Genomic DNA, 24,532 nt, shown 5'->3' on the forward strand with positions numbered 1-24,532 from the left:
GTCTTTGTTCGCTGCCGCAGCATGTGATCGGTGCTATCATGTGTCAGTCACACTGGTTTCAGCGCAGCCGACCTTTGGAGTGTTAATGAAAAGTAGTGGCTCTTCCCTGTGAAGGAAGCGCACACTGAAGCCGTGTCCCGTCCTGCTGTTGTGATTATGAGGCGCCACCGCGGCCTCTTAATCACACTTTAACAAAAAGACATTCAATGTGATTTCCTAATAATAATATATTGAGTTTAGAACCATAATTATGTGGACTGGATTTCCTTTAGGCTCTTTTGGCCTTATATTATGGAATCATTCATGGGTCATCTTCCAAATTAGGCTCTATGGTGTGTGTGTGGTTTTAACCTATTACTCTGGAGGTTGTAGAATATTTGCCTTAACATTTGGTGCGTCCACAGCAAACAGGCAGAACTTACTCTCTATTCTGACAAACGAGTTTGGGCCGTTCTTCTTGTATTGACATCGATATGACTCATTCTGACGCTGACTGTGTTCTGACCTGGTGTCAGTTTATGCTCCATACACGTGGGGGCGCTGGAGCCTATTCCTTCCAGTTGCCAGTCTATCGCAGGGCCATGCTTCAACATGTTTATCCACATTAACGTCTGTATCTCCCAGCTCCGACAGATGTATACAGCTGTGCTCATATAAAGTGACACGTCCAGAACTGGAGGAGCTGTTAATGTTTTTTTTGGCCAGTTGCCACTAATCCGCGGAAGAGGTTTTCAGTGGTTTCACCAGGAACCTAAGTTTTAAAACCTAAGTTTTGCTGTACTAACCTAAGTTAGTACAGTTAGTTTTCAGTTCCTTATTATTTTTATTATTATTATTATTATCACAGTGAATGCTTCCAGCATGCTTCCTTTTTAAGTGGGCTTACATACAACTGTTTCATATCTTTCATTTCATATCATATATTCTTTTATTTTTCAAGTTATTAAGCTTTTTACATCAAATTCGCCATTAATCAGACGCTTCCCCGGAATCCTTTCAAAATAAAAGCACCAAACCAAACTTTTAGCTTTAATAGCACAATTTATTCTTTTAAATGGTTAATTGTGGCTAGTTAATAAGACTAATTTACTGTTTAGCAATTACTCGCACAGGCTTCCTCCATATCGTTTCCTTTGCCTTGCATGGCAGCCCACTACTCCCCACAGGGTTGGGTTAAATGCAGTAGTCAAATTTTGTTGTTACATGCTATAATAATGACCCATAAAGGATTTATTCTCTTCTCTTCTCAAATAGAGGCACCAATTAAATTTACTAGAATTTTTTGTTTATTTTTTGCCTCTGAATGGGTAATGACTGCTAATTCAGTTTTACAGTCTAGCAAATGCCCATACCTCCAAATACTTTTAAAATAAAAGCAGCAATGTAAAACTTTAACTTTAAGATTTCTGGTTTTAACTGGTAAATATGATTACTTAATCAGACTAATTTATAGTTTAGTAATTACCCACACACACTTATTCAAAATATTTTCAAAATAAAAGCATCAATCCAAATCTTTAGCCTAAATAGCCCTTTTTCTGGTTTTAAATGGTTAATTATGACTACTTAATGAGTCTATTTTACAGTTTAGCCATTTAGGACACACTTTCTCAAAATCATTTCAAAATAAAAGCACAAATCCAAATCTTTAGCTTTAATAGCACTATGCCTTCTTGTGACTGGTTAATTATGACTAATTAATTATACTATTTTACTGTTTATCAATTTCCTGCACACGTTTCCTCCAAAGCACCAACTTTTCACAGTTTAAAATTACTACTTCCTCTGCGGTTAATTTCAGCTATATTGAATATTTTCACAACTTTGAGCTATTCTTTCAGCTGTTGAACTCAGAACTATTTAATTATAATATTGTTTTGATATATAGAAATATAAACTAAACAACACATATATAAACTAAGCAAACCTTTTCACATTTCCTTCATTTTCAGCAGTTCTTTAATTTCAGCAAATCTCAAGTAATTTCAAGTTTCCCCCATTTGAAATTTAACTACTTCAGCTTCCTCTGCAAATATTCAGCTCTGTTTAAACAACTCCTAATTATCTTCAGATACATTCATCTATGCTTTACATGCTTCAGCTATTTTAAATGTTTCAGCTACGTTCAGCAATTCTTCAGGAATACATTCAGCATGGAAGCATCCACTGTGCGTTTTCTTATGGAAATACTTTATCTAGTTTGTCTGAGAGTGAAAATCTAAATTTGTCAAATAGATACTCCCCTCCCCATAAGACTGACAATTAGCTTGTGGTTTCCAATTCTGATGATACATTTGGAAGACACCACAAATACGCATGCACACACACACATCCATGTACTTACATCAAAACTAATTTCTAACCTCAGCCTTAAAATCACACCTTAACCCTCAAACAGGCCTTCAAAGAAGTGAGGACTGGCCAAAATGTCCTCACTTTGTCAAAATTTCCTCACTTTGGTAGGATGTTTATAGCACTGTGTTGTTATTATGAACTTGATTTTCAAATGAAAAAGCTTGGCTGCCCTGAGGCAGTTGTCTTGAATGATGCCTCTTTCCTCAATTTTGTCCAGACTGACAGTGTGTCCTCCAGCCACGGCGTCTTCTGCCCAACCAGCCGAAACCTGGGGGTTTTAAACACATTTTGTGTCTATGTCATGCTTACTTTATTAGACTCATTGGTTACTTTACAGCATAATCAACATCTTTAAACCAATGACAACACATCATGTACACATCAACAGTCAGGGTCTAAGCCTTTTCTCATTTCGATTACAAGTGCAGCTCATCAACACCGTTACCTTGCAAACTTCCCCATTTTCTCTGCCCATGTCCGCTTTTGCCCGTGCTGGTACTTTCCAGGGACACTTTGGTTGCTTAAAACTTTAGTTTGCACCAAACATTTCAAAACTGTAGCTTGAGAACACAAGATTGCAAAACCTACACCTGACTCTTGTTCTCAAACATTCAACTTTATTTTACCCTGATTACAAGCTCACAAAATGTATTAGAACATATATCAAAACAACAGATTTATCATTCCAACATAATCACACTGCTGTGTTATTAAAAATCACCTGAATCATCAAACATCATAACATCATCTGACTGTTAAATACAATAGAATAGAAAACACACTTTTTGGTTCTCACTTCTATGTAAGTACAAATACACTCTCGCTCTCTCTAAGAAATGGGGTACAACGTCAGCAGGAAGCTGGTGCTCACATGCATTATATATTATCAGTCACTATATTATCATATATACGTGTGTGTGTGTGTGTGTGTGTGTGCGTGTGTGTGTGTGTGTGTGCGTGCGTGCGTGTGTGTGTCTTTTACTACACTACTACATTACATTTTGTACATTTTTCGTCTGGAGCTTCACTGACATGGATGTCGAGGTTTGTCTGAAAGTGAAAATCTAAAGTTGTCAAATAGATACTGCCCTCCCCAAAAGACAATTAGTGTGTAGTTTCCAATTCCAATGGTACATTTGGAAGACACCACAAATACGCACTCACACACACACACACACACACACACACACACACACACACACACACACACACACACACACACACACACACACACACACACACACACACACTCCAGCCTGGACACCTGCAAGCAGCTGTCAGGACCTTTATAGATATTACAAGGAGACATTTCCAGAGATAGGACTAGTTGAATATCTTCATAGTTCTTATGAAAAACCTGCTAATTTGTTCTTTGTTTTGATTGATCCGGTTTATGCAATTTGTAAGTTAGTGTTTTATTATTACGCAGTACCATCATCTGTTTGTCTTTTAAAATTTGTTTTTTGTATTCAGAAAACATAAAAAAGATGAATGATGAGGTCACAGTCGTAGTTTTGCTCATCTACGTGGAGACATCTAGTGGCCAAATGTTGTCTGAGCAGCTTCATAGTCAACCGTGGCAGTAATATTTGTGTGGCCTGACGTTTAACTGGATCATACCTAAATAACAAGCTTTCACATTCACTCAACAGCAAGAAAACACAGACCCAACTGTTACAGACTGGACATGTTGGCTTGAGCTTCACAAATGTCAGCAAAACTCTTATTTTTAACTGAAACTGACACATGGTTATGAAACAATATTTGACCTTGGCACCAGAGTTGTGAGCTGGATGAACTTTATGACTTTTATGGGTCATCCCCCAATGAGCCACTGGGTGTCAACCTTAATGTATTACTCTGTAGAACACAGAAGAACATTTGTCGCGTCCACAAAGAGTCAGGACTTATTCAACTCAACAAGCACACGTTCGGACTGTACTTCATCTATTGACCCCTGTGGTCTGACCTGGTGACAGTCTATGTTTCAACCTGCTCTCCCACCTTAACATCTGTATCTCCCAGCCTAATCAGATGGATACAGTTGTGCATATATAAACATGAATGTATAGTGTAATGTGCAGAACTATGTTTATGAACAAGATCTGCCAGTTTTAGAACCGGAGGAGCAGTTAATGTGTCTGAACACGCCTGTAACACAGTGCCTTGATGTTTGTGTTGGCTGTCGTGGAGGGTAAAGTAGTCAGGACCACAGCTTCCAGTAAGTCCAGTATATTCACATTAGAACAGGTGACGTTTTAACTGGCTTCACCGGAAGACCAGAGGTTCATTAAGACTTAACACACATTTCACCAATCATAGTTTTTAGTTGTATTTTGTATGAGTGACAGCTAAACTGCAACATAAACGTCGCAGAGTAGTAACATAAAAAAAAAAATGCTCCCCATTAGTTATTTTAAAATATAGTAAAATGAAGCTGGTGCTCATGTAAATGTGTTAATAGATTTATGTATTGTGTATAACAATAAACAAGCTGAAATAGTTTTTCAAAACTAGACACAGAGTTGGATTTTAACACGTTTTCCTGTTTGTTTGTTTGTTTGTTTGTTTTGATAGCAGAAAGAAATGTCAAGAAATTGGTGGGGAAATCTAAAGTACACGGACCATGCTTTGATTAAATTCCGTTTTCGCTCATATTTAAAGAAAACCGGCGTGCTTTATATTTTAACGCAGGTTGACAAATCAACCAGAAGACGGTTTGATTTCAGTCAATATTAAGAAAGAGTGTCGCTTCCTCAGCCCGCGCGTGCGTGCGCGTGTGTCAGTGACGTGCGGTCAGGGGAGGCAGAACCTCTGAAATATACGATTATGTAATTATAATAACAAGGAATAAAAATCCATATCAAGTTACTGATCTGTGTTTCAAATGTATTTTCTCTACAATTTAAATATTTGTCGATTAATAACATGCGAGTCTCTGAAGCTCAAACTTTCAGTAAATGGGTTGTTACGTGCTACGTTCCTCTTTTATTTTAACAGCTAGTCACCAGGATAATGTTTGCAGCCTACAGACCATATACAAATAATATGATTATTCTACACTTTGTTCAACCCTCTAAATTTATTTATTGGTGTTTTGTGGCATAATTACTTCTTTGACCTCCAGCGATTGGACAGTTCTCTGCTTGTCTAACGTGGGACAAAGCAGATGATAATAATATACTGTGTGAAAAACGATATTGTGATGACTCCACTACGAAACAGGGCCAGTAGTCAGTCAGTGTTCTGCCAGTGAAATAGTGAAAAGATTATTTTTTGAGTTCTTTTAAAGTCTGACTGGGAAGTCGTTATTTCCTCACCAGTCATGAACCTCACCACATGTCACTGGTGCGTGTGTCTCCCATATGGAGACACTACTGGTCATATGGAGGTCAACAGAAGAAGTGTGTTTGTCAGAATGAAGAATAAATTCTGGCTCTTTGCTGTGGATGAACACAAGTGAGATTTTCCAATCTGAATGGAGGATGACCCATTGGCATGAAATTATTGATGATGAAATTTGATGATGATAACATTAAATCAGAGCTTGGGCCAAAGGAGACATCTAGGAACAAAAGGGGCCAAAGCGGGGACAAATCTGAGGGTGAATCTAACACTGGGGGGAACCTGAACGGCAGCGGTGGTCCCTCCTTGGAGAGGATTAGGAAATATACCTGCTCTGCTAAACAAGAGAAGAGAGTGGTGCAAGAAGAATTGAGTCATCAGCCGCTGGTTGCAGAGTTAGAGGAAGTCAGGAGGAAAGCAGAGCAGCCTGGGAGGCAAGAGGGGGGGGGGTGCTTTTTCTTCTCCTTTTTCTTCTCCAACACAGTCGTCATGTACTGGTTAGGTGCAACACTAAACATTCTTACACAAACAACTAATCTCTTGCGCGCTGTCGTAAATCAAGCCTAAACATCTGATGTTTCATTTGACTGACTAATAGTTTATGATATATGTTTGTCTTTTACACCTGGACTCTGGCTCCATCCTATCTGACTCCCCACCAGACCCAAGGCTGGTAAAGCCAATGCATCTTGTCTTGGAAGCTCGGTGTTCCTGCCTTTTGAAAACAAGACACGATGATGCAGAAGTGAGAATGTAAACATTCTTACAGCGAAATAGGGTGGCACAAACAATTCTATTGGTGCAGAGAGACATTCCAGCAGAGCCAGAGAAAGGGGTTAAAAGGCAGAAGCAACCTGAGGATCGTGGGCTCTTTGCATCACACCTTCGTGGTGTGTGCACTGATCTCCCCATCTGGTTTTTGGTTTGTTGATCTGCACCATCAACATCCATGCTTTTGATTTGCTTTCTCCATTATTTTTATTTTCCTTTATTTTCATAATAAATCACACAAAAGACAACTCTCTCATTTGCCTCTTTATGGAAAATTTCCACCACAAGAGGAAGTCAGAAAGAGATGATCAAAAAGCCCAAATAATCTTTTATTTACTGTTGCATTGATTCTTATATTCCACTGATTACAAATGATAAGAAAATAATCATTAATCTACTATTGTGTTGATTGTCATTATTGGTGACTTCTAAAGATAATAATTTATTTACTATTGTATTGATTCTCATTAGCTAATGATATGAAATGATCTTATTCTAACCCTAACCCCCAAACAATGACTCTCATGTTTGAATGAGTGCTAAGGATGATGAATTAGTAACTAAAATGTAATGATTCTTATGTTTAGCTGATATTAATGATAAGGTTAATGAAACCATCAGTGGTAAAACACCTTATGATTTTGTATGGGGTTAATGCATATGAGGAACTGTCGACCAGGGGAAAAAAAAGTTTCAAGTGTCAAGGCAGAACCAGGTGCAGGTTTGGGAAATCAAATGTGCAAGCTGAACTTTTGCAATCTTTTGTGCTCAATCTAAGTTTTTGCAGAACCAAAGGGTCAGGTAGAAAGTACAGAGAAGTCATAACGGGAAGTATCCAAATGACATGTTGTACTGGCGTTAAGGTGAAGCAGAGTTCAGATAATGCCTGTTCACAGGTACATGATGTATTGTCATTGGTTGAAAAATGTTGATGGCGCTGTAAAGTGACCAATGAGATGATGGAATGTGTACAGAGTGGTGTCGAGGGCTGTCAGAAAACGTGTATAAAACCCTTGGGTTTTGACAAGTTGGACAGAAGACGCAGCGGCTGGAGGACACACTGTCAGTCTGAACAAAAATCAAGGAACAAGGAAAGAAGAGCTCAGATCAAGGAGGGAGAGGGAACGCTTGGAGGACGACTGCCTCAGGGCAGCTGGATGGGATGAAGCAGCACGGGTTCAAAACCCAAGTGGACGGGACGGAGACGAAGCATCCACATCATCTCCAACTCGACGCCCAGAGTCCCAGCAACCAACGGCTATGAGTAAAAAAGCACACAAGGAAGGAAGGAATGGTGATTGTGACTGCGTTTTGAGTTTGATTTTTCATCTTTGATTTGGACTATTTTTATTACCTGCTGTTGGCTTTTGCTGTTTGCTGAATAAAGTACCAACACTGGAGTTAAAGTAACTGCGTCCTGTCCTTAATTTTATTGGGAAAAGGTTTTCTTCAAATGAATGTAGCCACTCCTCGTTGATGTAAAAGTTCCAGATTGTGTGACTAAGCCGGCTGCATGATAAAGGCTCTTGTTTAGTCCAGACTCATAAATCAACACATCCTGTGTGGTAAAAGTATACTAACCACCAAAACCAGTTCCAGCAACCACAACACCAGTCAAATGAGAAGGAAGCTGCTATATCTGGCTCCTTGGTATCTGGGATCTTCTGGTCTGTGCAGGTGCTACTGAGGGCGAAGCAGGTGGACATGAGGATTCACAGCACTGGATGAATTCCTTCGCTTCAGCCTAAGTTAGTGTCGTGGGTGCGACGCAACCTCTGCGCCTCTGTGACGGTTCCTTTCAGGCAGTGCCCAAGTGAGCAGCGCTCCGTGGAGGGAAGAGGGAACAAGCCAGAGGGAAAGAGAGTCCCTGAGTGGACTGGCAATGAAAGAGAATCCCTCTGAGAGAGAGGCAGACCCTGATCTGGGAGCGTCGCCTGCAGACGGCGGAGCAGGGCAGCGCTCAGTGCCTGAGGGCCTCCACCCTGGGAGGGGCAGCAGCCATGTCTGCCTCCAGCCCCAAAACGTGCTGCTGACGCCTGGGCTCGGCGTGTGGGCTGAACTGCAGCCAGAGGCTCAGGAGATCCCGCAGAGAGGAGGAATCAGATGCAATGTGATGAAATGAAATGTGATGATGAGAGTGAGCTACACGTAGGAGAAACAGATGATGACTGGAAGCCGTCCTGCTGCAGGGAGCCTTAATGGATCTGAAGGCGTCGACCTCAGAAAAGATTCGTTCAGGGATCATGCAGAAACTATGGGCCAAGCGGGAAATGATCCTCGTAAGCCGAGGGACGGCTCACGATGCAAATGTGAAATTGGCCACAAGATTAACAGCAAACCAGAGGATGAAGATTAACACATTAACATGCAGCAGCCGAGGAAATTCAGTATGGAGGAGCGGCTCAGAGAAGGGTCCAAGAGGGCAGGGGGTGCATAGGAGCACCTTGATGAATATTTGAGGGGATCAAGCCTCCAGCTCTACTAGAGCCAGCTCTGGGAGATCAGGGGGGGTCCTTTCACCAGGACATCAGCAGAGTGTAGGACACACACCCTCACAACGCCAGGTGTGGCGGTCTGGGCCTCTACACTCCGTAGAGGCCCAGACCGGCAGACAATGGGTGACGGAGGACGAGCCTGAGTTCAGGAGGGACAGAGGAGCATCAGCGCATGAGAAGGAAAAAACTGCCAACAGCTGGATCTGAGAGGAGTGTTTGGTTAAGCCACACAGATCAGGCACGTATAAAAGGGCAAGGAAGCGAAAACATGACCATTATGACCCCTTCCAGGTGTGTGAGAGGCTGGTTCTGAACCCAGAATGGGAGGGAGGAGCAGTTTGCGTGCCGGAGTTTGGCCAGACGGAGACCGAGCCTCCGCTGGGATGGAGAACGCACCGAGAGGAGGCCGTAAGTGAGGATGAGGCCTACACCCGTGGTGACTATGGCAGCACAGACAACATGCTTCCCAGTGGAAATGCTGCTCAAAATGCTGCTGAGTCGAGTGATGAAGGTTATGTTCCTTCACATCAGGAAGCAGGGGCATCACCGCGTAGCAAAACAGTAAGAGGTGCTCGCAAACACCAAGAAAGAGGAGTCATCTAGTGTCTCAGCTGAAGCAGCAGCGACCCCTAGTGGGAGCAGAGAGAAAGATTTATCCCACAGGCAGAGCTTGGAAGGATGACGTTGGCTGAGACAGCCATGAAGTCCAGTAAGAACGACCCCATAGCATAAGTTACAGAAAAAATCAAAAGGGCACGTTGACGTGGCAGCCACATGTGAGGAAAGGATACAAGAAAGTGATCAAATTAAACAGTAGAGACAGAGACAGGGGACAAAACAGGGGAAAAAGATCAAAATCCTGCATGGACTTGGCTGACGGATTTTGGTCACTGTCTTCATAGATGATGATGAGGCTGCAGGAGGTAATTAAAGGATTATCTGATGCTGGCCTGAAGTTGACCCTGAAGAAATGCAAGGGCTGGACATCAAGCTAACCTGAAAAGGTGATGACTGGCAATCAACGAAGCTGAAGGGCTGGAACCGAGACGACTAGACTTTGGACTGAAAGCGGAGATTCATTGTGAGGTAAATGCCGTAGGAACAGTATTAAGCGACGGAGGGGGGACTCAGAGCTCTGGAGTTTTGTGTGGAGCTGTGTGTTGTCATCCGTAGAAAAGGAAGCGTGGGAAGTCTGGTACAGCCCCAGACTCGGCTTCAGGCAATGCAATGGTCGTGGGTCAGAAGGTGTGGCTTAAAGTAACGGTAAGGCCACAAGCAGTGACAGTCCACCCCCAAAACCAACAAGCAAGATGAGGTAGAGGACACACTTGACCTCAGCACCGTGAGGTTGAAGGAAGCAGCTAAAAGCAGTCCCACATCTGGAGAAGAAACTAGGAGCCGAAAGGTCGGTGGCTTCTGGAGCACAGGATCTGCCAACCTGGATAAAAGTGGCTCATATCATCCCATATGGCAGAGTGGAGATCAAGACGGCATCAAGGCTGTGGGCAGAAAGCGCAGGTCGCTGAAGGAGCTACGTTAGCGAATGAAGAGAGCAGGCTTGGCAACGCTTAAAGCAGTCATCAGAGACCGATCTTCTGCTCACAGGTATCCAGTGGCTGTCGAAAAGGAGGTTTGTGGGTAAAAGATGACGGGGGAAATGTTCTGGCTGCATAAGAGCAGGACGAGTACCCTGGACGAACAGATGATCAGAGGCGAAGAGAATGGAAATCAGGAGATGATCAAAGAAGGACAAGATCATCTGTTATTTACTGCTGCATTGATTCTCATGTTCCACTTATTACCAATAAATCTGCTCCCAAAGAAAATAATCATTAATCCACTATTGTGTTGATTCTTATAATTGATGACTTCTAATAATAATCATCTATTTACTATTGTATTGATTCTTACATTCAATTAATTACTAATGATGATCTATCTTAAGAAACAATGGTTCTCATGTTTGAATGAGTGCTAAGGATGATGAAAACAATGACAAAGGGGCTATGAGTAAACCAGTAAAGCAAACAGGGAAGGAATGAATGATGATTGGGACTGTATTTTCTGTTTGATTTTTGATTTCTGATTCTGATCATTTTAATTACCTGCTGTTGGCTTTTGCTGTTTGCTGAATAAAGTACCTACACTGGAGTTACAGTAACTGTGTCCTGTCCTTAATTTTATTGGAAAAGGAGTTTCTTAAAATGAGCTCGTAGCCTCTCCTTGATGTAAAAGTTCCAGATGTGACTCTATGATGAAGGCTCTTGTTTAGTCCAGACTCATAAATCAACACATCCTGTGTGGTAAAAGTATACTTGCCACCAAAACCAGTTCCAGCAACCACAACACTAGCTACTGAGTGTGAAACAGGTGGACATGAGGATTCACAGCAGTGAAGTAGCTGGATGAACTCACACCACGAACCGGCTAAAAATGAACCACTTTAATGCACAGAGGGTTTGGGGCTGTTGTTGTTGAAGTTGTTAAAATTATTTATCAACTGCCATTTTGTTCCTTGCTTTAATTGCTTATCTTTATGCAAATTCAGCAAGTTAGCGTTTTATTATCATGCAGTTCCATCATATCATCATCGTTGTTATTTAATAATTGGTTTTCAGGCTCTACTCAATTAAGGTGTTCTATTCCATGGACCTGGGTAAGCCACTAATAACAAATCAATAATAAATACAACAAAAATGCAGAAGATCACAATGGTGATTCTTTATTGACTCATATACGTAATGTTCCTTTTACTAAATACAAAGACAACTAACAAGCCTTTACGATAGGTTTAAGCACTGACTTGGGTTCTGGCAGTACAACACCAGCTTACCAGTCTGCTCCTTCACACATGTGCAGTGTGGAATGAGATTTAACACTACAGGATGTTCCTGAGAACTGGCTTGGATCAGCCTGTAAGGTTAGGCGCCCCATTACAAAAGGTGAAGTGGTAACAAAAATAACCGGAGGAAAAGAATGATAAAAATGTAAACAAGGTTGACAACTTCAGTAAACCCAGGTGTGGTAGCAAACGTACTACATAACCTGTAAACCTGAGGATGGGTAACAGCAGAGCAAAGATGGCCTCCGTTCACAATATCATATCGTATGTCAAGTAAACCAAAGTCGTAAACTTCTAAATACAAGTGGACCTCAATATACTCATTGGCAAAAGGAAGATTTAAGAATACATATGAACATAGATTACAAAAATATAATTTACCCTAAGCAATAAAAGTCGACATAGCTTGGCCTCCTGAAGGTTTTTACTTTCCATTAGTGAAAAAAATTTAGTAACTGGCCTTTGGTATACAGCTGCTGTTGAACATCATTTGTCACCTGCAAACACCAAGTTACTTGTGTTCCACTGACACCATGACCTGTCTGCTGGGCTTGTGTGTTCAGGTCTACATGGCCCAAGCATGAAACACTCAAAATGAACGCTTCCCAAAAATTAGACTGCTACTGTTTCATTGGTTAGACTTAGTTGCAGTCTATGCTGGTCATGGTGGGACAGCCCCCGCTGCAGCTAACACTTAGCTGCCATAAAGACACACACAGCTGTGTGCGTGTGTCTACATTATGTAGCTTCAGATAAAAGTGTTGGTGCCCCTTCACATTTTTTAAACAACACTGTTCCTGAAAAAGATCAACTGAAAAACTGCATTGCCTTAGACAAATAAAAGGAGCTGAATTCTTGCCTCAAATACAAATATTGCACCACACATTACTTTCTGAATTAAATGATCAAGAAAAAGTTGTTTCATGTGAAAAGATACCAACTTTTTGGGGAATTCTTCTATCTAAGCAGCCACAAACAGCACACACTACAGTAGCATCATTCTGATGTCTAGCGCATCATCACTGTGGAACACTTGTTGGATTGGCCACTGTTGGATGAAACATTCTTAACTGTATTTGTTATGCCACTGTTTTCTTCTTCTTCTTCCTTCCTTTGCCATAGCCTCGTCCAAACCAGCCCCCCTGCACAGCTGTGGGTTCCTCTGCTGGTCCCCCAGGGTTGACTGGGCAGTTCCGTTGCCCATCAAGGGGAGCTATGACTTCCCGAGTATGACTCTCGTCCTCTCCCGGACGCAGCGGTGTCGCCAGACTGAAGATGGGATCTTCCACTCTAATGAAACAAAATTAGAAAACACAATATCCATGTATGATTTACATTTAAATTTTACTGATATCAGAAGAGACTTGCACACTATTATATATAGTGCTTACCGGTCATACACAGGAACCTGAAAATTCAGCTCCTTCATCAGGAGACTCATGACATCGTCACAGTTTCCGTTAATTTTTAATACAGCCAGGTCATCTTTTGGTGTCCACTAAAAAAAGCACAACCACATTAAACTACACAACTGCACCAAATTAATGCCTATTGCATTTACTTACAAAGATCAAAACTTTGCAAACCTGGAGATTGACAATATAAAGTTTGGGCCTTTTGCCAACTGGTCGGTTCATGCACCACAGACAAGCATATTTCTTCAGCACCTACAAGAGTGAAAGATAGTCCACACAAGACTATATGAGTACTTCAGTTAAATACGACGCCATACGAATGATTATTTTTATAGGTAAACCACTGTTTGTATATTTGTACTCAAATTAGAATGAAACAAGCATTTCATTATTTACATCTATAGCTTATAAACACAATTAGTATTTAGTTCCCATTTGTTAGCAACTTACCTTCAAACTGGAGCCTAAGCAGAGGATAACATCTGCCATCTTAGCAGCCTCTGCAGCTCCCCTCCAGTTCAGAGGTTGCTCCAGAGTGCCACGTTCTCCAAAGTGCACTATGGTGTCCCTGAGTTCACTGCCACAGTGGCTGCATCTCCGCCCTGTCCCGTGGCGATGCAGAGACGTTCGCTCGGTCACATCAAACAGTCGCACATACTCCATGACAGGAGAACAGGACGTACACACCTGGGACCAAGAAGCACACCCAGGGTGACCTCAGCGTTGTTCATTAGTAACTAGTTATAGTACAACAGCAAACAGAGAAGGAGAGTAAGAGTATGAAAACAAAAATCATCTGGTAAAAATGTAAACATGGTCATCAACTATTACCAATACCCCTGTTCAGTAGAGGTGGTGTCTTAGAGCCTGTGTTTTACCTCAATAAACATGTTTCCATGGAGCTCGGACAGGGCATCTCTTGGTAGACCACTACGCAGATGAAGTCCATCACAGTTCTGAGACACAACATGCTTCACCTTTAAAGAAACAAATACATTGTGTATATATTTTAAACCTTAGTAGGAATCCCAAAACCCCAGAACATAATCCAGTGTTTTCACCTATTTTTTTTCTTGCATACCATCTTTTCCTTATGAAGCATCTTGATGCACATGTGTGTAAGAGTTGGCTCTGCTTTACTCAGGTCAGATGAACTGTTTAAAAAAACAGCAGGGTATTTAATTCCCTTTAGAATGACCAAAGTGTTACAGGATATATAAAAAACATATATATCTCACCTGACGGTTCGTCCCTTCTGTAGCTGTGTCCATACACCATTAGGACCTCTGTAGTCTGGGATAGAGGCTGCCTGAAAGGAAATTTCATCAGGAATACGAACAAAGAAAAGAATCAAAATGAAGACGGGCAACACATTATACCGTGCTGATTCCAGCTCCAGTGTAAACCACCAAGTGATTTGCTTGTTTGATTGCTGAAGCCAGTTGCCGGACTTTACATCTCAGCTCTTCAGCGTCATCGAACACCTGCAAGTTGTAAAGAAAGAAATACACACCAATACTTAATACAAGTAGCGTCTACAGAGTCATACTGATTTTATTTTGGGATCAGTATGGAGTCAAAAAAAATCACTACTCTGGATGTCATTTAGTTCCACGTGTAATTTTGTAAACATTGTATACATATTGCTCTCAGGTTTGAGTGGACTGTAGCCATGTCACGAGAAAGCAGGTTCCTGATCATTTATTTTGTTATATAAACTACTATCACTGGTCAAATGACACTGTGGCCAGGGGTCCGTACTACTGAATACATAAACCTAATACTCTGTTGGCGTGTTGAAACGTCTTCGTCAGTGAGCTCAGCCACTGTCTCCGACGGTCTCACCTCCTCCTGCTTCCTCTTCAGGACATTTCTGCGGACTTGTCTCCTGCAGAGCTCGTCCACGGTGTCTCTGTGGCGCGCCAACACGGCGGCCTCCTCCTCCGTCCGCTCGGCCTCCGGTTTCTTCAGGACCCGTCCAACCTACAATTAGCACAGAGAACCAGTCCTGATCGCTCGCCGGTGATGGGCAGCTACTTTAGCCAGCTAGCTTGGCACTAGCGGCTGTAAACGCGCTGTTTTTCCTACCAGCCTGAAGATGTTCCTCTCGCTTTCCCGCTGCAGTATCTTGGCTTTCTCAAACGCCTTTCTCTCCGCCCGTGAGGGGCCTCCGGTGTCTGGCCCCTCTGCCATCCTGCTCCACAGCGGCTGAGTAGCTTCCTATTCAAAACAAAGCTCACGGCATCAGTGCGCACCGACAGACGGAGCGGATGTGGAAGCGCAAACATGGCATAAACACACGACAGCGCCCCCTGCGGCTCGGGGTCTAAGCGTCACAAATTCACATCAGGATTCACAGCGTTGAATATTTATTATCAAGAACATAAATAAAAAGACATATAAAACAGGTTAAACACGACTAAGGGTAAAAAGTGTTTTGGCTGTGATCCCAATACTATAGGATTATTTAAGGCAACGTTGGAGGAGTTAAACACTGTTCAAGTAACAACAGCACCAGGTTCTGGAGCTGAAAAGTAACATTTGGGTGTGAACAAAAATGACTTTAAATATCACAGTAAGCTTAAAGTTGTGCTAATGCATCCAGAGATTGTCTTAAGGTGGCAAGGAACCAGGCATATTAATACTTCAGTGTGAATTCTATTCTACGCAGATTTAACAGGTGGAAAAACAGTGACGCACCAAAGCGCAGCTGACTAATTGCTAGCGTTTTCACAGCAGCTATTCTGACACGGAACAGCAGGAAAAGGTTTAAAAGGCCCACTCTATCAATAGTACACAAGAAAACTGAATTCAATGAAAATGTATCAAAACAAAAACTGCTACTGTGGAATTATACTTTTTGCTTTCATCTCACAAGATTCCTATGGTTGTTCAGATTGTAAACCACTGGCCGAGGGCCGAGATGATGCCAACAGAAGTCCTGGCATTGTCCTCTAGGTTCGGTGCATCGCAAGTCTTTTAACCAACTTGCCATTTGTCCATCTAACACCTTTAACGTTAACACACGGAAGTTGGTGGAAAGGACTGAAAAAAAAAATTCTGTTGCAGAGAGAGCTGCTGTAATGATGTTCTATGACCAGTACTAAAATTCACTCAGTGTGAATGTACTTTCTGTGAGTGGAACTGTAGTGACTATAATGTTACATAGCCTGGTCTGAGAGGAAAAAATCCCACAGCACTGAAATATGAAATACAATAATATATTAGTCAGCAACAGCCATCACTTTGTGTCAAATTAGGATTTGGAAACTCTCAAGTGATTAGTTATACAATATTCATGTAATCGCTAGAGGCCTTATTAGGATTCCTCACTGGGGCCAATTAAGAAAGTGTCATCGGGGTCTAGTGGAGTAAGAGTTCTTGGAGACCCTCTGAGGATTTGCTCTGAACTGTCCTCGTTTGGTTTTCAGTGGCTGCTCAGCAGTGAATCCAGTCTTGTGTCCAGTCCTCGTTACAACTCCCCGGTGCTTTTCTGCTGCCTTTTTCTCCATCCTGGACAGAAGGGAAGGCTGGTTTTAGCAGCTTGGAAAGGTACTGCAGACTTCTAAGGTGTGATACTTTTATTTAAACTAAAGTGTGTTTCCATTCTTTTTACAGAACAGAGTTTTAACAGAGTTAAAATATGTAAAATATATGTTGTCCCTTGGATCTAGAATATTAATATCTGGTGATAACAGTTACACATGTACAAGTATTAATGTCTGGCCCCCAGGTGGAGCTTTAAGTCATCTGATGCACATATTCCTGCATCGGTCAAAACTCTATCCACGTCCATGTCAATATGTACACATAGGTCATTCTGTTGCTTTCAGACTGTGGATACCCTTGCCTGTGGTAGCCTAACAAGCACTCACATTATTCCTCTTTTCCTCTCCAGTGATTTTTGCGTTGCAGTGGACAATGAACCTCTTCCTTTGGGCAGGCCTGTGTTTCCACTCTGAACAACACACACACACACACAAAAGGGGCATACATGCACAGATTAGATATATTATCTTCAAGATAATACACCATATTGTAATAAAACTGAAATGTATATAAATAACACAAAAGTATGCATTACTACTGATTACCGTGTGCTTAGTTTGGACATGTCAGTGCCATATAATTCAGCTTTTTTGACTAGTTCAAAACTTATCCAATACCTCTAAAAGACAGTACACTCCTTAAACTCCCATCACAACCAGGGCATTTAAAAAGGCTACCTGTCGTCTGAGCTGCCTCTCTCTAGCCAGTTCTCTGTCCCAGCTGATCAGCTGCATCCTCTCTCTGGCTGACAGGTTGAAGAATATGTCGTAGACCTCATAACGTGCAGCACGCAGCTGGAGAAGCAAACATTTACTGAGTAGATAATGGCTTGAACAAATGTGTGTAATTACAGCGTTGTTGCAACTGCTAATGGAGGACATAATTACTCAGCAGACAGTAGAGAAGAGAACTTAACGGGTATGCATTTTCCTTCATACCTGCAGAGTAACTCTCTCCTGCAGTAAGAGGTCCTGTTTGCTATTTAGGCTCTGCTGCTGAAAGGCCTGCAAGAACTGATGAGTGTCCTAAATGTCCAAACACAAATACAGTTTATATGTTCAAGCTGCATACAAACAGAATTTTTACTTAGAGTATAGCACAGACATCCGCCAATACTGTCTTCACTCACCCTGACTGTCCGCACCAGCTGTGCCACTCTCTCAGTCCTCAGCAGCCTCCGAGTCAGAAAACCCTTAACAGCTGCTGCCAGCAGGGGGCGGTAGCAATCTGAGACAGGGCTGGAGGGCTGAGGAAGAGGAGGAAGATGAGAGAAGGAGTGATGGGGGGTGAATAATGAGGACCAGAGGGGATAACAGAGGAGAATGCTAATTCCATCAATGACAACCAATTAATTTCCCACACAGGCAGTCAAGGTCTTCTGGTTGGCATCTGTTTAGTGCATCAACACAAGTGGACTCAAAGCTCATCATTATGATAAAGAATAATAAGAAGAATAATAAGCAGCTGATGTTCTGTCACTCACTTGTTGATTCTAAAGCTGTTGCATTAAAGTGACATGTTTGTTGAACAAATGTAGTTCAAATGAGGACTTGTTGATATTAGAGAACAGATCATAGAGGTTACTAATGAGGAACAAGACATCAAGGGGGGCATATGCTTCACCCGAGTGTGTGAGCCAACTGGTGATGAATAAAAGCAGGACAAGCTTTTTGCCTCACTGACATTAGTGAACAAATGCGATGATAATACCTGCGAGAGGGTAGGAAAGGTCAGTGTGTCCCCAAGACGTGAGGCCGACATGGAGCAGGGGAAGGACACGCTTTGGAGGAGACTGTAACGCGCTGCTAATGCCTGAGAGAGAGAGACAAACAGGTGGAGGGAGAACACAAGGTGCATGTATGTGTGCGGGCGCACGTGCATGCATTTGGGAGCAGACAAGGTTGAAAAATATTGAATTGGAAAGGACAGCAAATGAGGCAGGAGGACGAGGAGAGAAGAAGGAAGAAATTAATTGAGGGTAGAGAAAAAGAGACAGAAGGGGAAACATGGGGCACACAGGGAAGAGGGATGAGTTGAGAGGGGGAGCAAAGGAGGGGAGAGCAAAGGATGAAGAGGAGGAGGACGGAGGAGGAGAGGGATGGTGGGAATGATGAGACAGGAGAGATGGAGAAAATTAATAAAGCCAGAGAATAAAAATGGCATTGGAGGAGATATGAGACAAAGCAAAGAGAGGGATGAGAGGAGGGTGGAAAAAAATGAGACGGAGAAGGGACCATTAGTGGTGGCACTCGGCAGGACGATCTGGTACTTAACCACAGATGCTCATGAATTAAACAAATTATCCTTTCCTTTTCTGTGTCAATTCCCCCAAGTCCCTCCTCCCTCTACCAAAGAGTCTAGCCAGCTCGCACTCTCTTCACATCACAAATGACGGAAGGACAGAGGGGAGACGAAAAGAAGTCTTTTTTATTAAACAGCTTATGTTAATTATATTGTTGTTACGAATACATAAATTAAACAGTGACTGTGATTAATGGGACAAGGACACTATCCAAGAACAAACACAGACACTGAAGAGACGAGTGCTGTGCCAGAGAACACCAGGTCTCCTTGAAGTCTTGCACACAGAAACAGCGACCATGCCAAGTCACCTCTTAGGGATTTGACAGGCATTTATAGTAGAATCCATTTGTTTTGTTTTGTTATTACCAGAAGTATCTGTGACGATAATGAGCATATGTCTGTAGTCTGCCTACAACCCAGGTCTAACTGCTAGGGCAACAAATGTGTGTGTGTCCTATGTGGAAAAGTGCCAGAGATTTACTTCTTATTTCAGTATTTAGGGTCACAATTAAATCACAGCTTACTGAACTGGCCAGGAGGACTCACAGTCCGTTTCCACTTTAAAAAGACAGAAGGACCAGACCAGACATTAATTTATAATTTCTCATAGGTGACTTTGGGTGGAGTCAAAATAGTCGGTGGAGAGAACAGTGGCAACTGCACAGAAATTACGTAGTGCAAGATCTGTACAGCAATAGGTGATGCAATCTAAGGCAAGAACTGGACCAATGGGATCGAGCAGACATGTTGTCGGGGTCTGGACCAGACCTATGAGGGTCTGGTAGTTAAGGTGTTTTCAGGCCCATACTTTTAGATTTCCTTTATGACGCTTTATTTCATTTTGTGTAGTTTCGGAAAACAATAGTAAACGAGATGTTTGCGAGTGAAGAGCAAATAAAAAGACAGATGTAAGACGAGGAGATTATCTGAACACTGAACTAAAACTCAGCACAGTATTAAAACCTATTGAACCATAATGAATGGGTGCAAAGATTACAAATATATTACTGGGTAATACAAGATAAACCTACTGCATATATTTCTGGGACATCCATTTAGATCTAACACAGCATCTAGTTATTATTGTAAAATGATTATATTAGTTCTGCACTGTCTCACCTGCAGCAGCTCTTGCTGTTGTCTCCTGTGTTCATCTTGCAGGGCTTTAATCTGAGCAGCATGGACCTGTTTTAGTTGATCTTGTCTGTCTTTCTGACTGCCATGACCTCCACATACTTGGACCGGAGCTGTACAATTGGAAATAAAACAGTCCCAAATATAGTTTGAATAATGTTGACAATACTATATTTGATTAATACAGCAGAAGGGTAGAAAGGTGAGAGGGACAGAGCACAAGGGGTACAGTTTGCAGGTTTCTCTAATCAATACACTATATTTTAATCATATCTTAAAAGTATTCAAATTGTTTTCAGAGTGAAACTCTGTGGCTGATATTTGGACATTCCTGTTCTGGTCTTACCTCTGGGAACGCTGGCTCTGACCACTGAATTAGCTCCTCCACTGGCATCTGGACTTCTGTCCTGTGTCCCACACAGGAGAAGTCTTCGTTTGACCTTGGACACGCTGCCCTGACCTTCACCTTCACTCTTTGGGGTCAGGTGATGTTCTTGAGCTACAAGACCTTTGGAGTCCGACCCTGACTGCTCCAGGAGCCACAGGTTAGAAGGTGTTTCCACATCGTACGAGTGGTTGAGGGAGGATGTGTGGGTAGAATCGTGATCTTTTCCAGCTGTGTCATTCCTCCTGTCCACTATATGGTTACTGGTATCAGAAAGCACTGAAAGATTAGATGGAACATTTCGAAAAACATCTGGAATGCGCATCTGCTGTGCTGTGGAGAGGAGACATTTAGCAGCTGGCTGCTGCTTTTTACAGTTGTAGGTCTTGCTTAGTTTTTCTTTTTCTGTCTTTGTGGTCTTTTGTCTGTCCAACGTTATGGCTTTGACTAGCCTGAGCTCACTAATGTTAATTCTCTCGCATCCTTTTCCCTGAACTATAAGAGGTAAATCATCGGTGTCACACAAGCTTGGTCCTTTGTCGTCATGCGTGTTTTGGCAATTGCTGGACGACTCTCTGCTTGGCTTCTGTCTGTACTCAGTATAAATACCATCACCGTCTTCACTCAGCTTTTGCTCCAAATAGCCACAAGCACTCTGCTGCAAAAGTTGATCGTTTTTAATTTGCTCAGTGCCTTTAAAACTACACTCATTCTGCGTGTCGTTCTCAGTTTGGCTGTGAGTCTCCAAATTTTTCTTCACGGTGGACTCCAGATCTGAAATCAATACCTTCAGACTGGACAGATTGGATTCAAGCTGATCTATGTGCTGTGAATTCATGGTTAAATCCATCCCAATCATTTCACTACTCCCAACAATGGCACTGGCAGGGGAGGCAAGTGCTGTGTGAATGTTTTGATGTCCCAGGCTACTTTCTTCATCAATCTTGTGATCTTCCTTCAAACCGGATTCGCCCAAGGCTTTCTCTCTGTTTGCTTTGTCAGCAGCTTCTCGATCCTTACTAGTGCCTCTGCTTTTGTAGTGAACAGGGCTCCTACAGAGGTTAGGAACAGGGATGCTATGATATTTCCTTGCACCTTTGTATGATGCAGTGGGAGAGCTGGTCAAATAAAAAGCTTCTTGAACCAGGGAGGTGTCTTTCGATATGGGCGTTTGCTGGAGGAGGGCACTAAATATTTTAGGCCCTGCTATGACTTCTCGTGAACTGTTGAGCTTATTATTGAAGACGACTTCTTCCTCCACACTAGGCACTTCACTGGTTTTCTCATCGCCTGCTGAATATGTGCTTTCAGATTTTATATTCATGTTTTTGCCAACAACCTCACTGTCATTCATCCTCTCTATTACCAAAGAGTTCTTTGTTGATATTTCTGTAGTTGGCCTAGAGGAGCATCTCCTGTCTTTACATTGCATCTCTTCTACAGTCACAGGCCCCTTGAATGGGAACTCGTCATTCTCCTTATCTGAGTGGCTCTGCTCTTCTGCCTTTGCTCTCTCTAGTTCTTGGTTCTTCTCCTGAATTTTAGTGTTTTTGGCCTGGTTCCTAAGCATCCGCTGGCGCCGCCGATATTCCTGAGACTTTGTCAGCAAGGCCTGCAGGCTTAGGCGGTAAGGCTCCTCAGATGGCTCAGCCTCTTCTATACGCCCATCTGCTGGTTTGGTTTCATTGCTTTCATTCTGAACATGCCGTACTGTCTGGGGGCAATGATGACTGCCTAATGTTGAGGTTAACTCGGGACTGTTGTCTGATACTTCTATGGCTCCACATTTATCAAAACTGTGATTTCTGTCAAGGTCAAGTACAACTGTTAAGGGAGGAGTTTTTTCACCCCCTGTGCAATCCAGGTAATTATCTTCTATGTTTTCTGACAGGAAATTGTCCCAAATGACTGAATCTTTCTTTAATAGAGTGCAACCAATGTCTTGCACTTTTATGGAGTTAGAAAAGGATGACTCCAGTCCGGTCCTTTCTAATTCCTGTCCATCTATGGGAGGGTAACTAATAATATCTGGCATTTTAGCAATTGTGTTGGAGGTGTTGTGAAGGAAAAAGTCATGGTTCACGCTGCCATCATTCTTTTGTGTTAGATAACCTGATGACTCTGACTGGTAGCTCACACCATTAAATGAGCCTGGTTGGGAGCTCTGCCCATTGAGGTGGTCAAAAATGTATCCATTATGACTTTGAGAAGGCGTTGCATTAGAAGTCAAGAAGGCACAATAGGTGGTTGATGTCATTGAAGGAAGAGTAAGACCATCTTTTCCATTCTCTACAGGTGGTGGCAAGAGCGACACAATATCCCCTTCTCCTTCAAAAAGATTATTCTGCGAAGATCTTGTGACAATCTCTGACTCTCGAAGCAACTCCTCCAGCGTTGGTGTCTTCCTTATCTGCAGTTTATGAGAGTAAACAAAGAAAAAGTCAAATAAGCCCATATGTAACTTAGCAACACACATAAACAAAGCCCATATTAGATTAGCCAAGCGGAAAAAGCTAAAAAGCAGGATTCAAATTACCTGAACGCTGTGCAGTATAGTTTGCACGTACGCCATTCTAGTTTCATTCTTCAGCATCCTATGGTCAGCAGCTTTCTGTGCTGCATCTCTGTGTCGCTGCATCTCTCCTCGTTGCTCCTCCGAGAGCTGTTATCATCAGAAAGCAGAAATACTGTGGTGACTGGTAGAAATAATGGGAGGGGGCAACTATTCATAATAGTAAAAACTTTTAGGTTAAGTTCTTCAGATTTTTTGTTTGTCAGTCTGAAAAAACAATATGGAGCTAGAGATACCGTGAACACCTTACATTAAGAAAGTATAACAAGCTAGAACAACGTGTGTATCACTGCTGGTGGAAAGACATTTTGTCAATTTGCCAAACCTTTCCCTAGTGTTACACAAAAAACATTCAACAGGACAGATTAGTAAAATAGATAAAGAGTGTTTTCTGCGCCTTGTTAAGAGTTGGAGAGAGAGTTAACCTTAATATTAGGATTATGTCCTAAACCTGAGCTCCTACCAGGGGAGGAAGAATGGCTCGTCCATGAAAGCAGATGAGAGAGGATGCAGTTGAAGCTTTGCTGTGTCGCTCCTCCTCGCTTTTACTCAGCTGGGAAAGACGGTGTCGCACAAACTTGTCGTAGTCCTCCATCAAGCCGCATCAGGATACAGTCTAAGCAGCGTGATATAGTTATTAAGTGCTAACGCGTTAGCTGGGTATCTTTCTTAGCTAACGCTGGTTAGCTGCCAAGCTAGTGTTAGCCGACCCAAATCGTTGTTAGCTGGTCAGCAACTTATGCCAAACTGACGTGGTAATAAAATAGATTAAAACGTAGAAAATAAAATCAGACATCAGTGGTAGAGCTGTAATAAACGAAAGCTGCTTTCAAAGTCAGGTCTCCATCAAAACAGAGCCGTGTTTACATTTTTACCCGCCTCTGCTCCCGGACGACAGACGGCGACAGTTAAACGCCGTAGAGCAGTTTGCAAGTTCCGGACTGGATCAGCGGCGCGGACATGTGTTCACCACGTACTACGACAAATACATGCATTTGAAAAGTAAACAACGACTTATAGGGACGTTTTAGTAAACAAATCAATATACGTGCTTTCACTGATTTTACCGTAAAACGTGTATCATTCTGGAATGAAACATGACGGTGCTCCAGGTTTTTGGTTGAGCCCAAACGGGCAGAACCTTGGGGCGTCACAGCGCCCCCTACAGACGGCGCTGCCCGGACAAGACGGCGAGTGAAGGTAACGGAAGCGATTAGACGTCATCCACATGTCGATATAACCGTGACTATGGAAATGTCACCACCACATCGGATTATAAACAACAATAAATTAGTATTTCAGTGACTTACAGTAAGAGCCCGTTTTCTCATTTCCTTACTTTTTTCAGGCTATAACAGCAGCAAA

At 42.3% G+C, this 24,532-nt stretch overlaps 2 protein-coding genes and 1 long non-coding RNA gene across 6 annotated transcripts; 1 reads left to right on the top strand and 2 right to left on the bottom strand.

Annotated features, from left to right (window-relative positions):
- The first annotated feature begins 1,656 nt into the window (after positions 1-1,656).
- LOC129603817 (uncharacterized) lies at positions 1,657-11,115 on the top strand. The gene is made up of 2 exons (XR_008694041.1): positions 1,657-9,374; positions 9,869-11,115. It is a non-coding gene; the product is annotated as an uncharacterized LOC129603817 (long non-coding RNA).
- Positions 11,116-11,663: 548 nt separating this feature from the next.
- sirt7 (sirtuin 7) lies at positions 11,664-15,563 on the bottom strand. Its single transcript, XM_029166820.3, has 10 exons — positions 15,312-15,563; positions 15,069-15,206; positions 14,603-14,707; positions 14,462-14,532; positions 14,305-14,377; positions 14,102-14,200; positions 13,674-13,910; positions 13,395-13,475; positions 13,200-13,306; positions 11,664-13,098 (listed from the first exon to the last, which is right to left on the bottom strand). The coding sequence occupies exons 1-10, from the start codon at positions 15,414-15,416 to the stop codon at positions 12,888-12,890; spliced, it is 1,227 nt and encodes a 408-aa protein (XP_029022653.1). The 5' UTR covers positions 15,417-15,563; the 3' UTR covers positions 11,664-12,887.
- Positions 15,564-15,575: 12 nt separating this feature from the next.
- On the bottom strand, positions 15,576-24,382 carry si:ch73-100l22.3 (uncharacterized). Of its 4 annotated transcripts, none has more exons than XM_029166258.3 (12): positions 24,235-24,379; positions 24,043-24,143; positions 23,631-23,783; positions 23,132-23,257; positions 20,557-23,005; positions 20,196-20,323; positions 18,483-18,584; positions 17,902-18,018; positions 17,711-17,797; positions 17,450-17,566; positions 17,099-17,181; positions 15,576-16,736 (listed from the first exon to the last, which is right to left on the bottom strand). In XM_029166258.3, the coding sequence occupies exons 3-12, from the start codon at positions 23,760-23,762 to the stop codon at positions 16,577-16,579; spliced, it is 3,501 nt and encodes a 1,166-aa protein (XP_029022091.1). In that variant the 5' UTR covers positions 23,763-23,783; positions 24,043-24,143; positions 24,235-24,379; the 3' UTR covers positions 15,576-16,576. The 4 variants fall into 4 exon arrangements, with proteins under 4 accessions (XP_029022091.1, XP_029022008.1, XP_029022169.1 ...); XM_029166175.3 differs by having other exon boundaries at positions 24,035-24,143; XM_029166336.3 differs by lacking the exon at positions 24,043-24,143 and having other exon boundaries at positions 24,235-24,370.
- Between the last annotated feature and the right edge of the window lie 150 nt (positions 24,383-24,532).

The sequence above is a fragment of the Betta splendens genome, chromosome 1, assembly GCF_900634795.4.
Source record: "Betta splendens chromosome 1, fBetSpl5.4, whole genome shotgun sequence".
Taxonomy (NCBI): domain Eukaryota; kingdom Metazoa; phylum Chordata; class Actinopteri; order Anabantiformes; family Osphronemidae; genus Betta; species Betta splendens.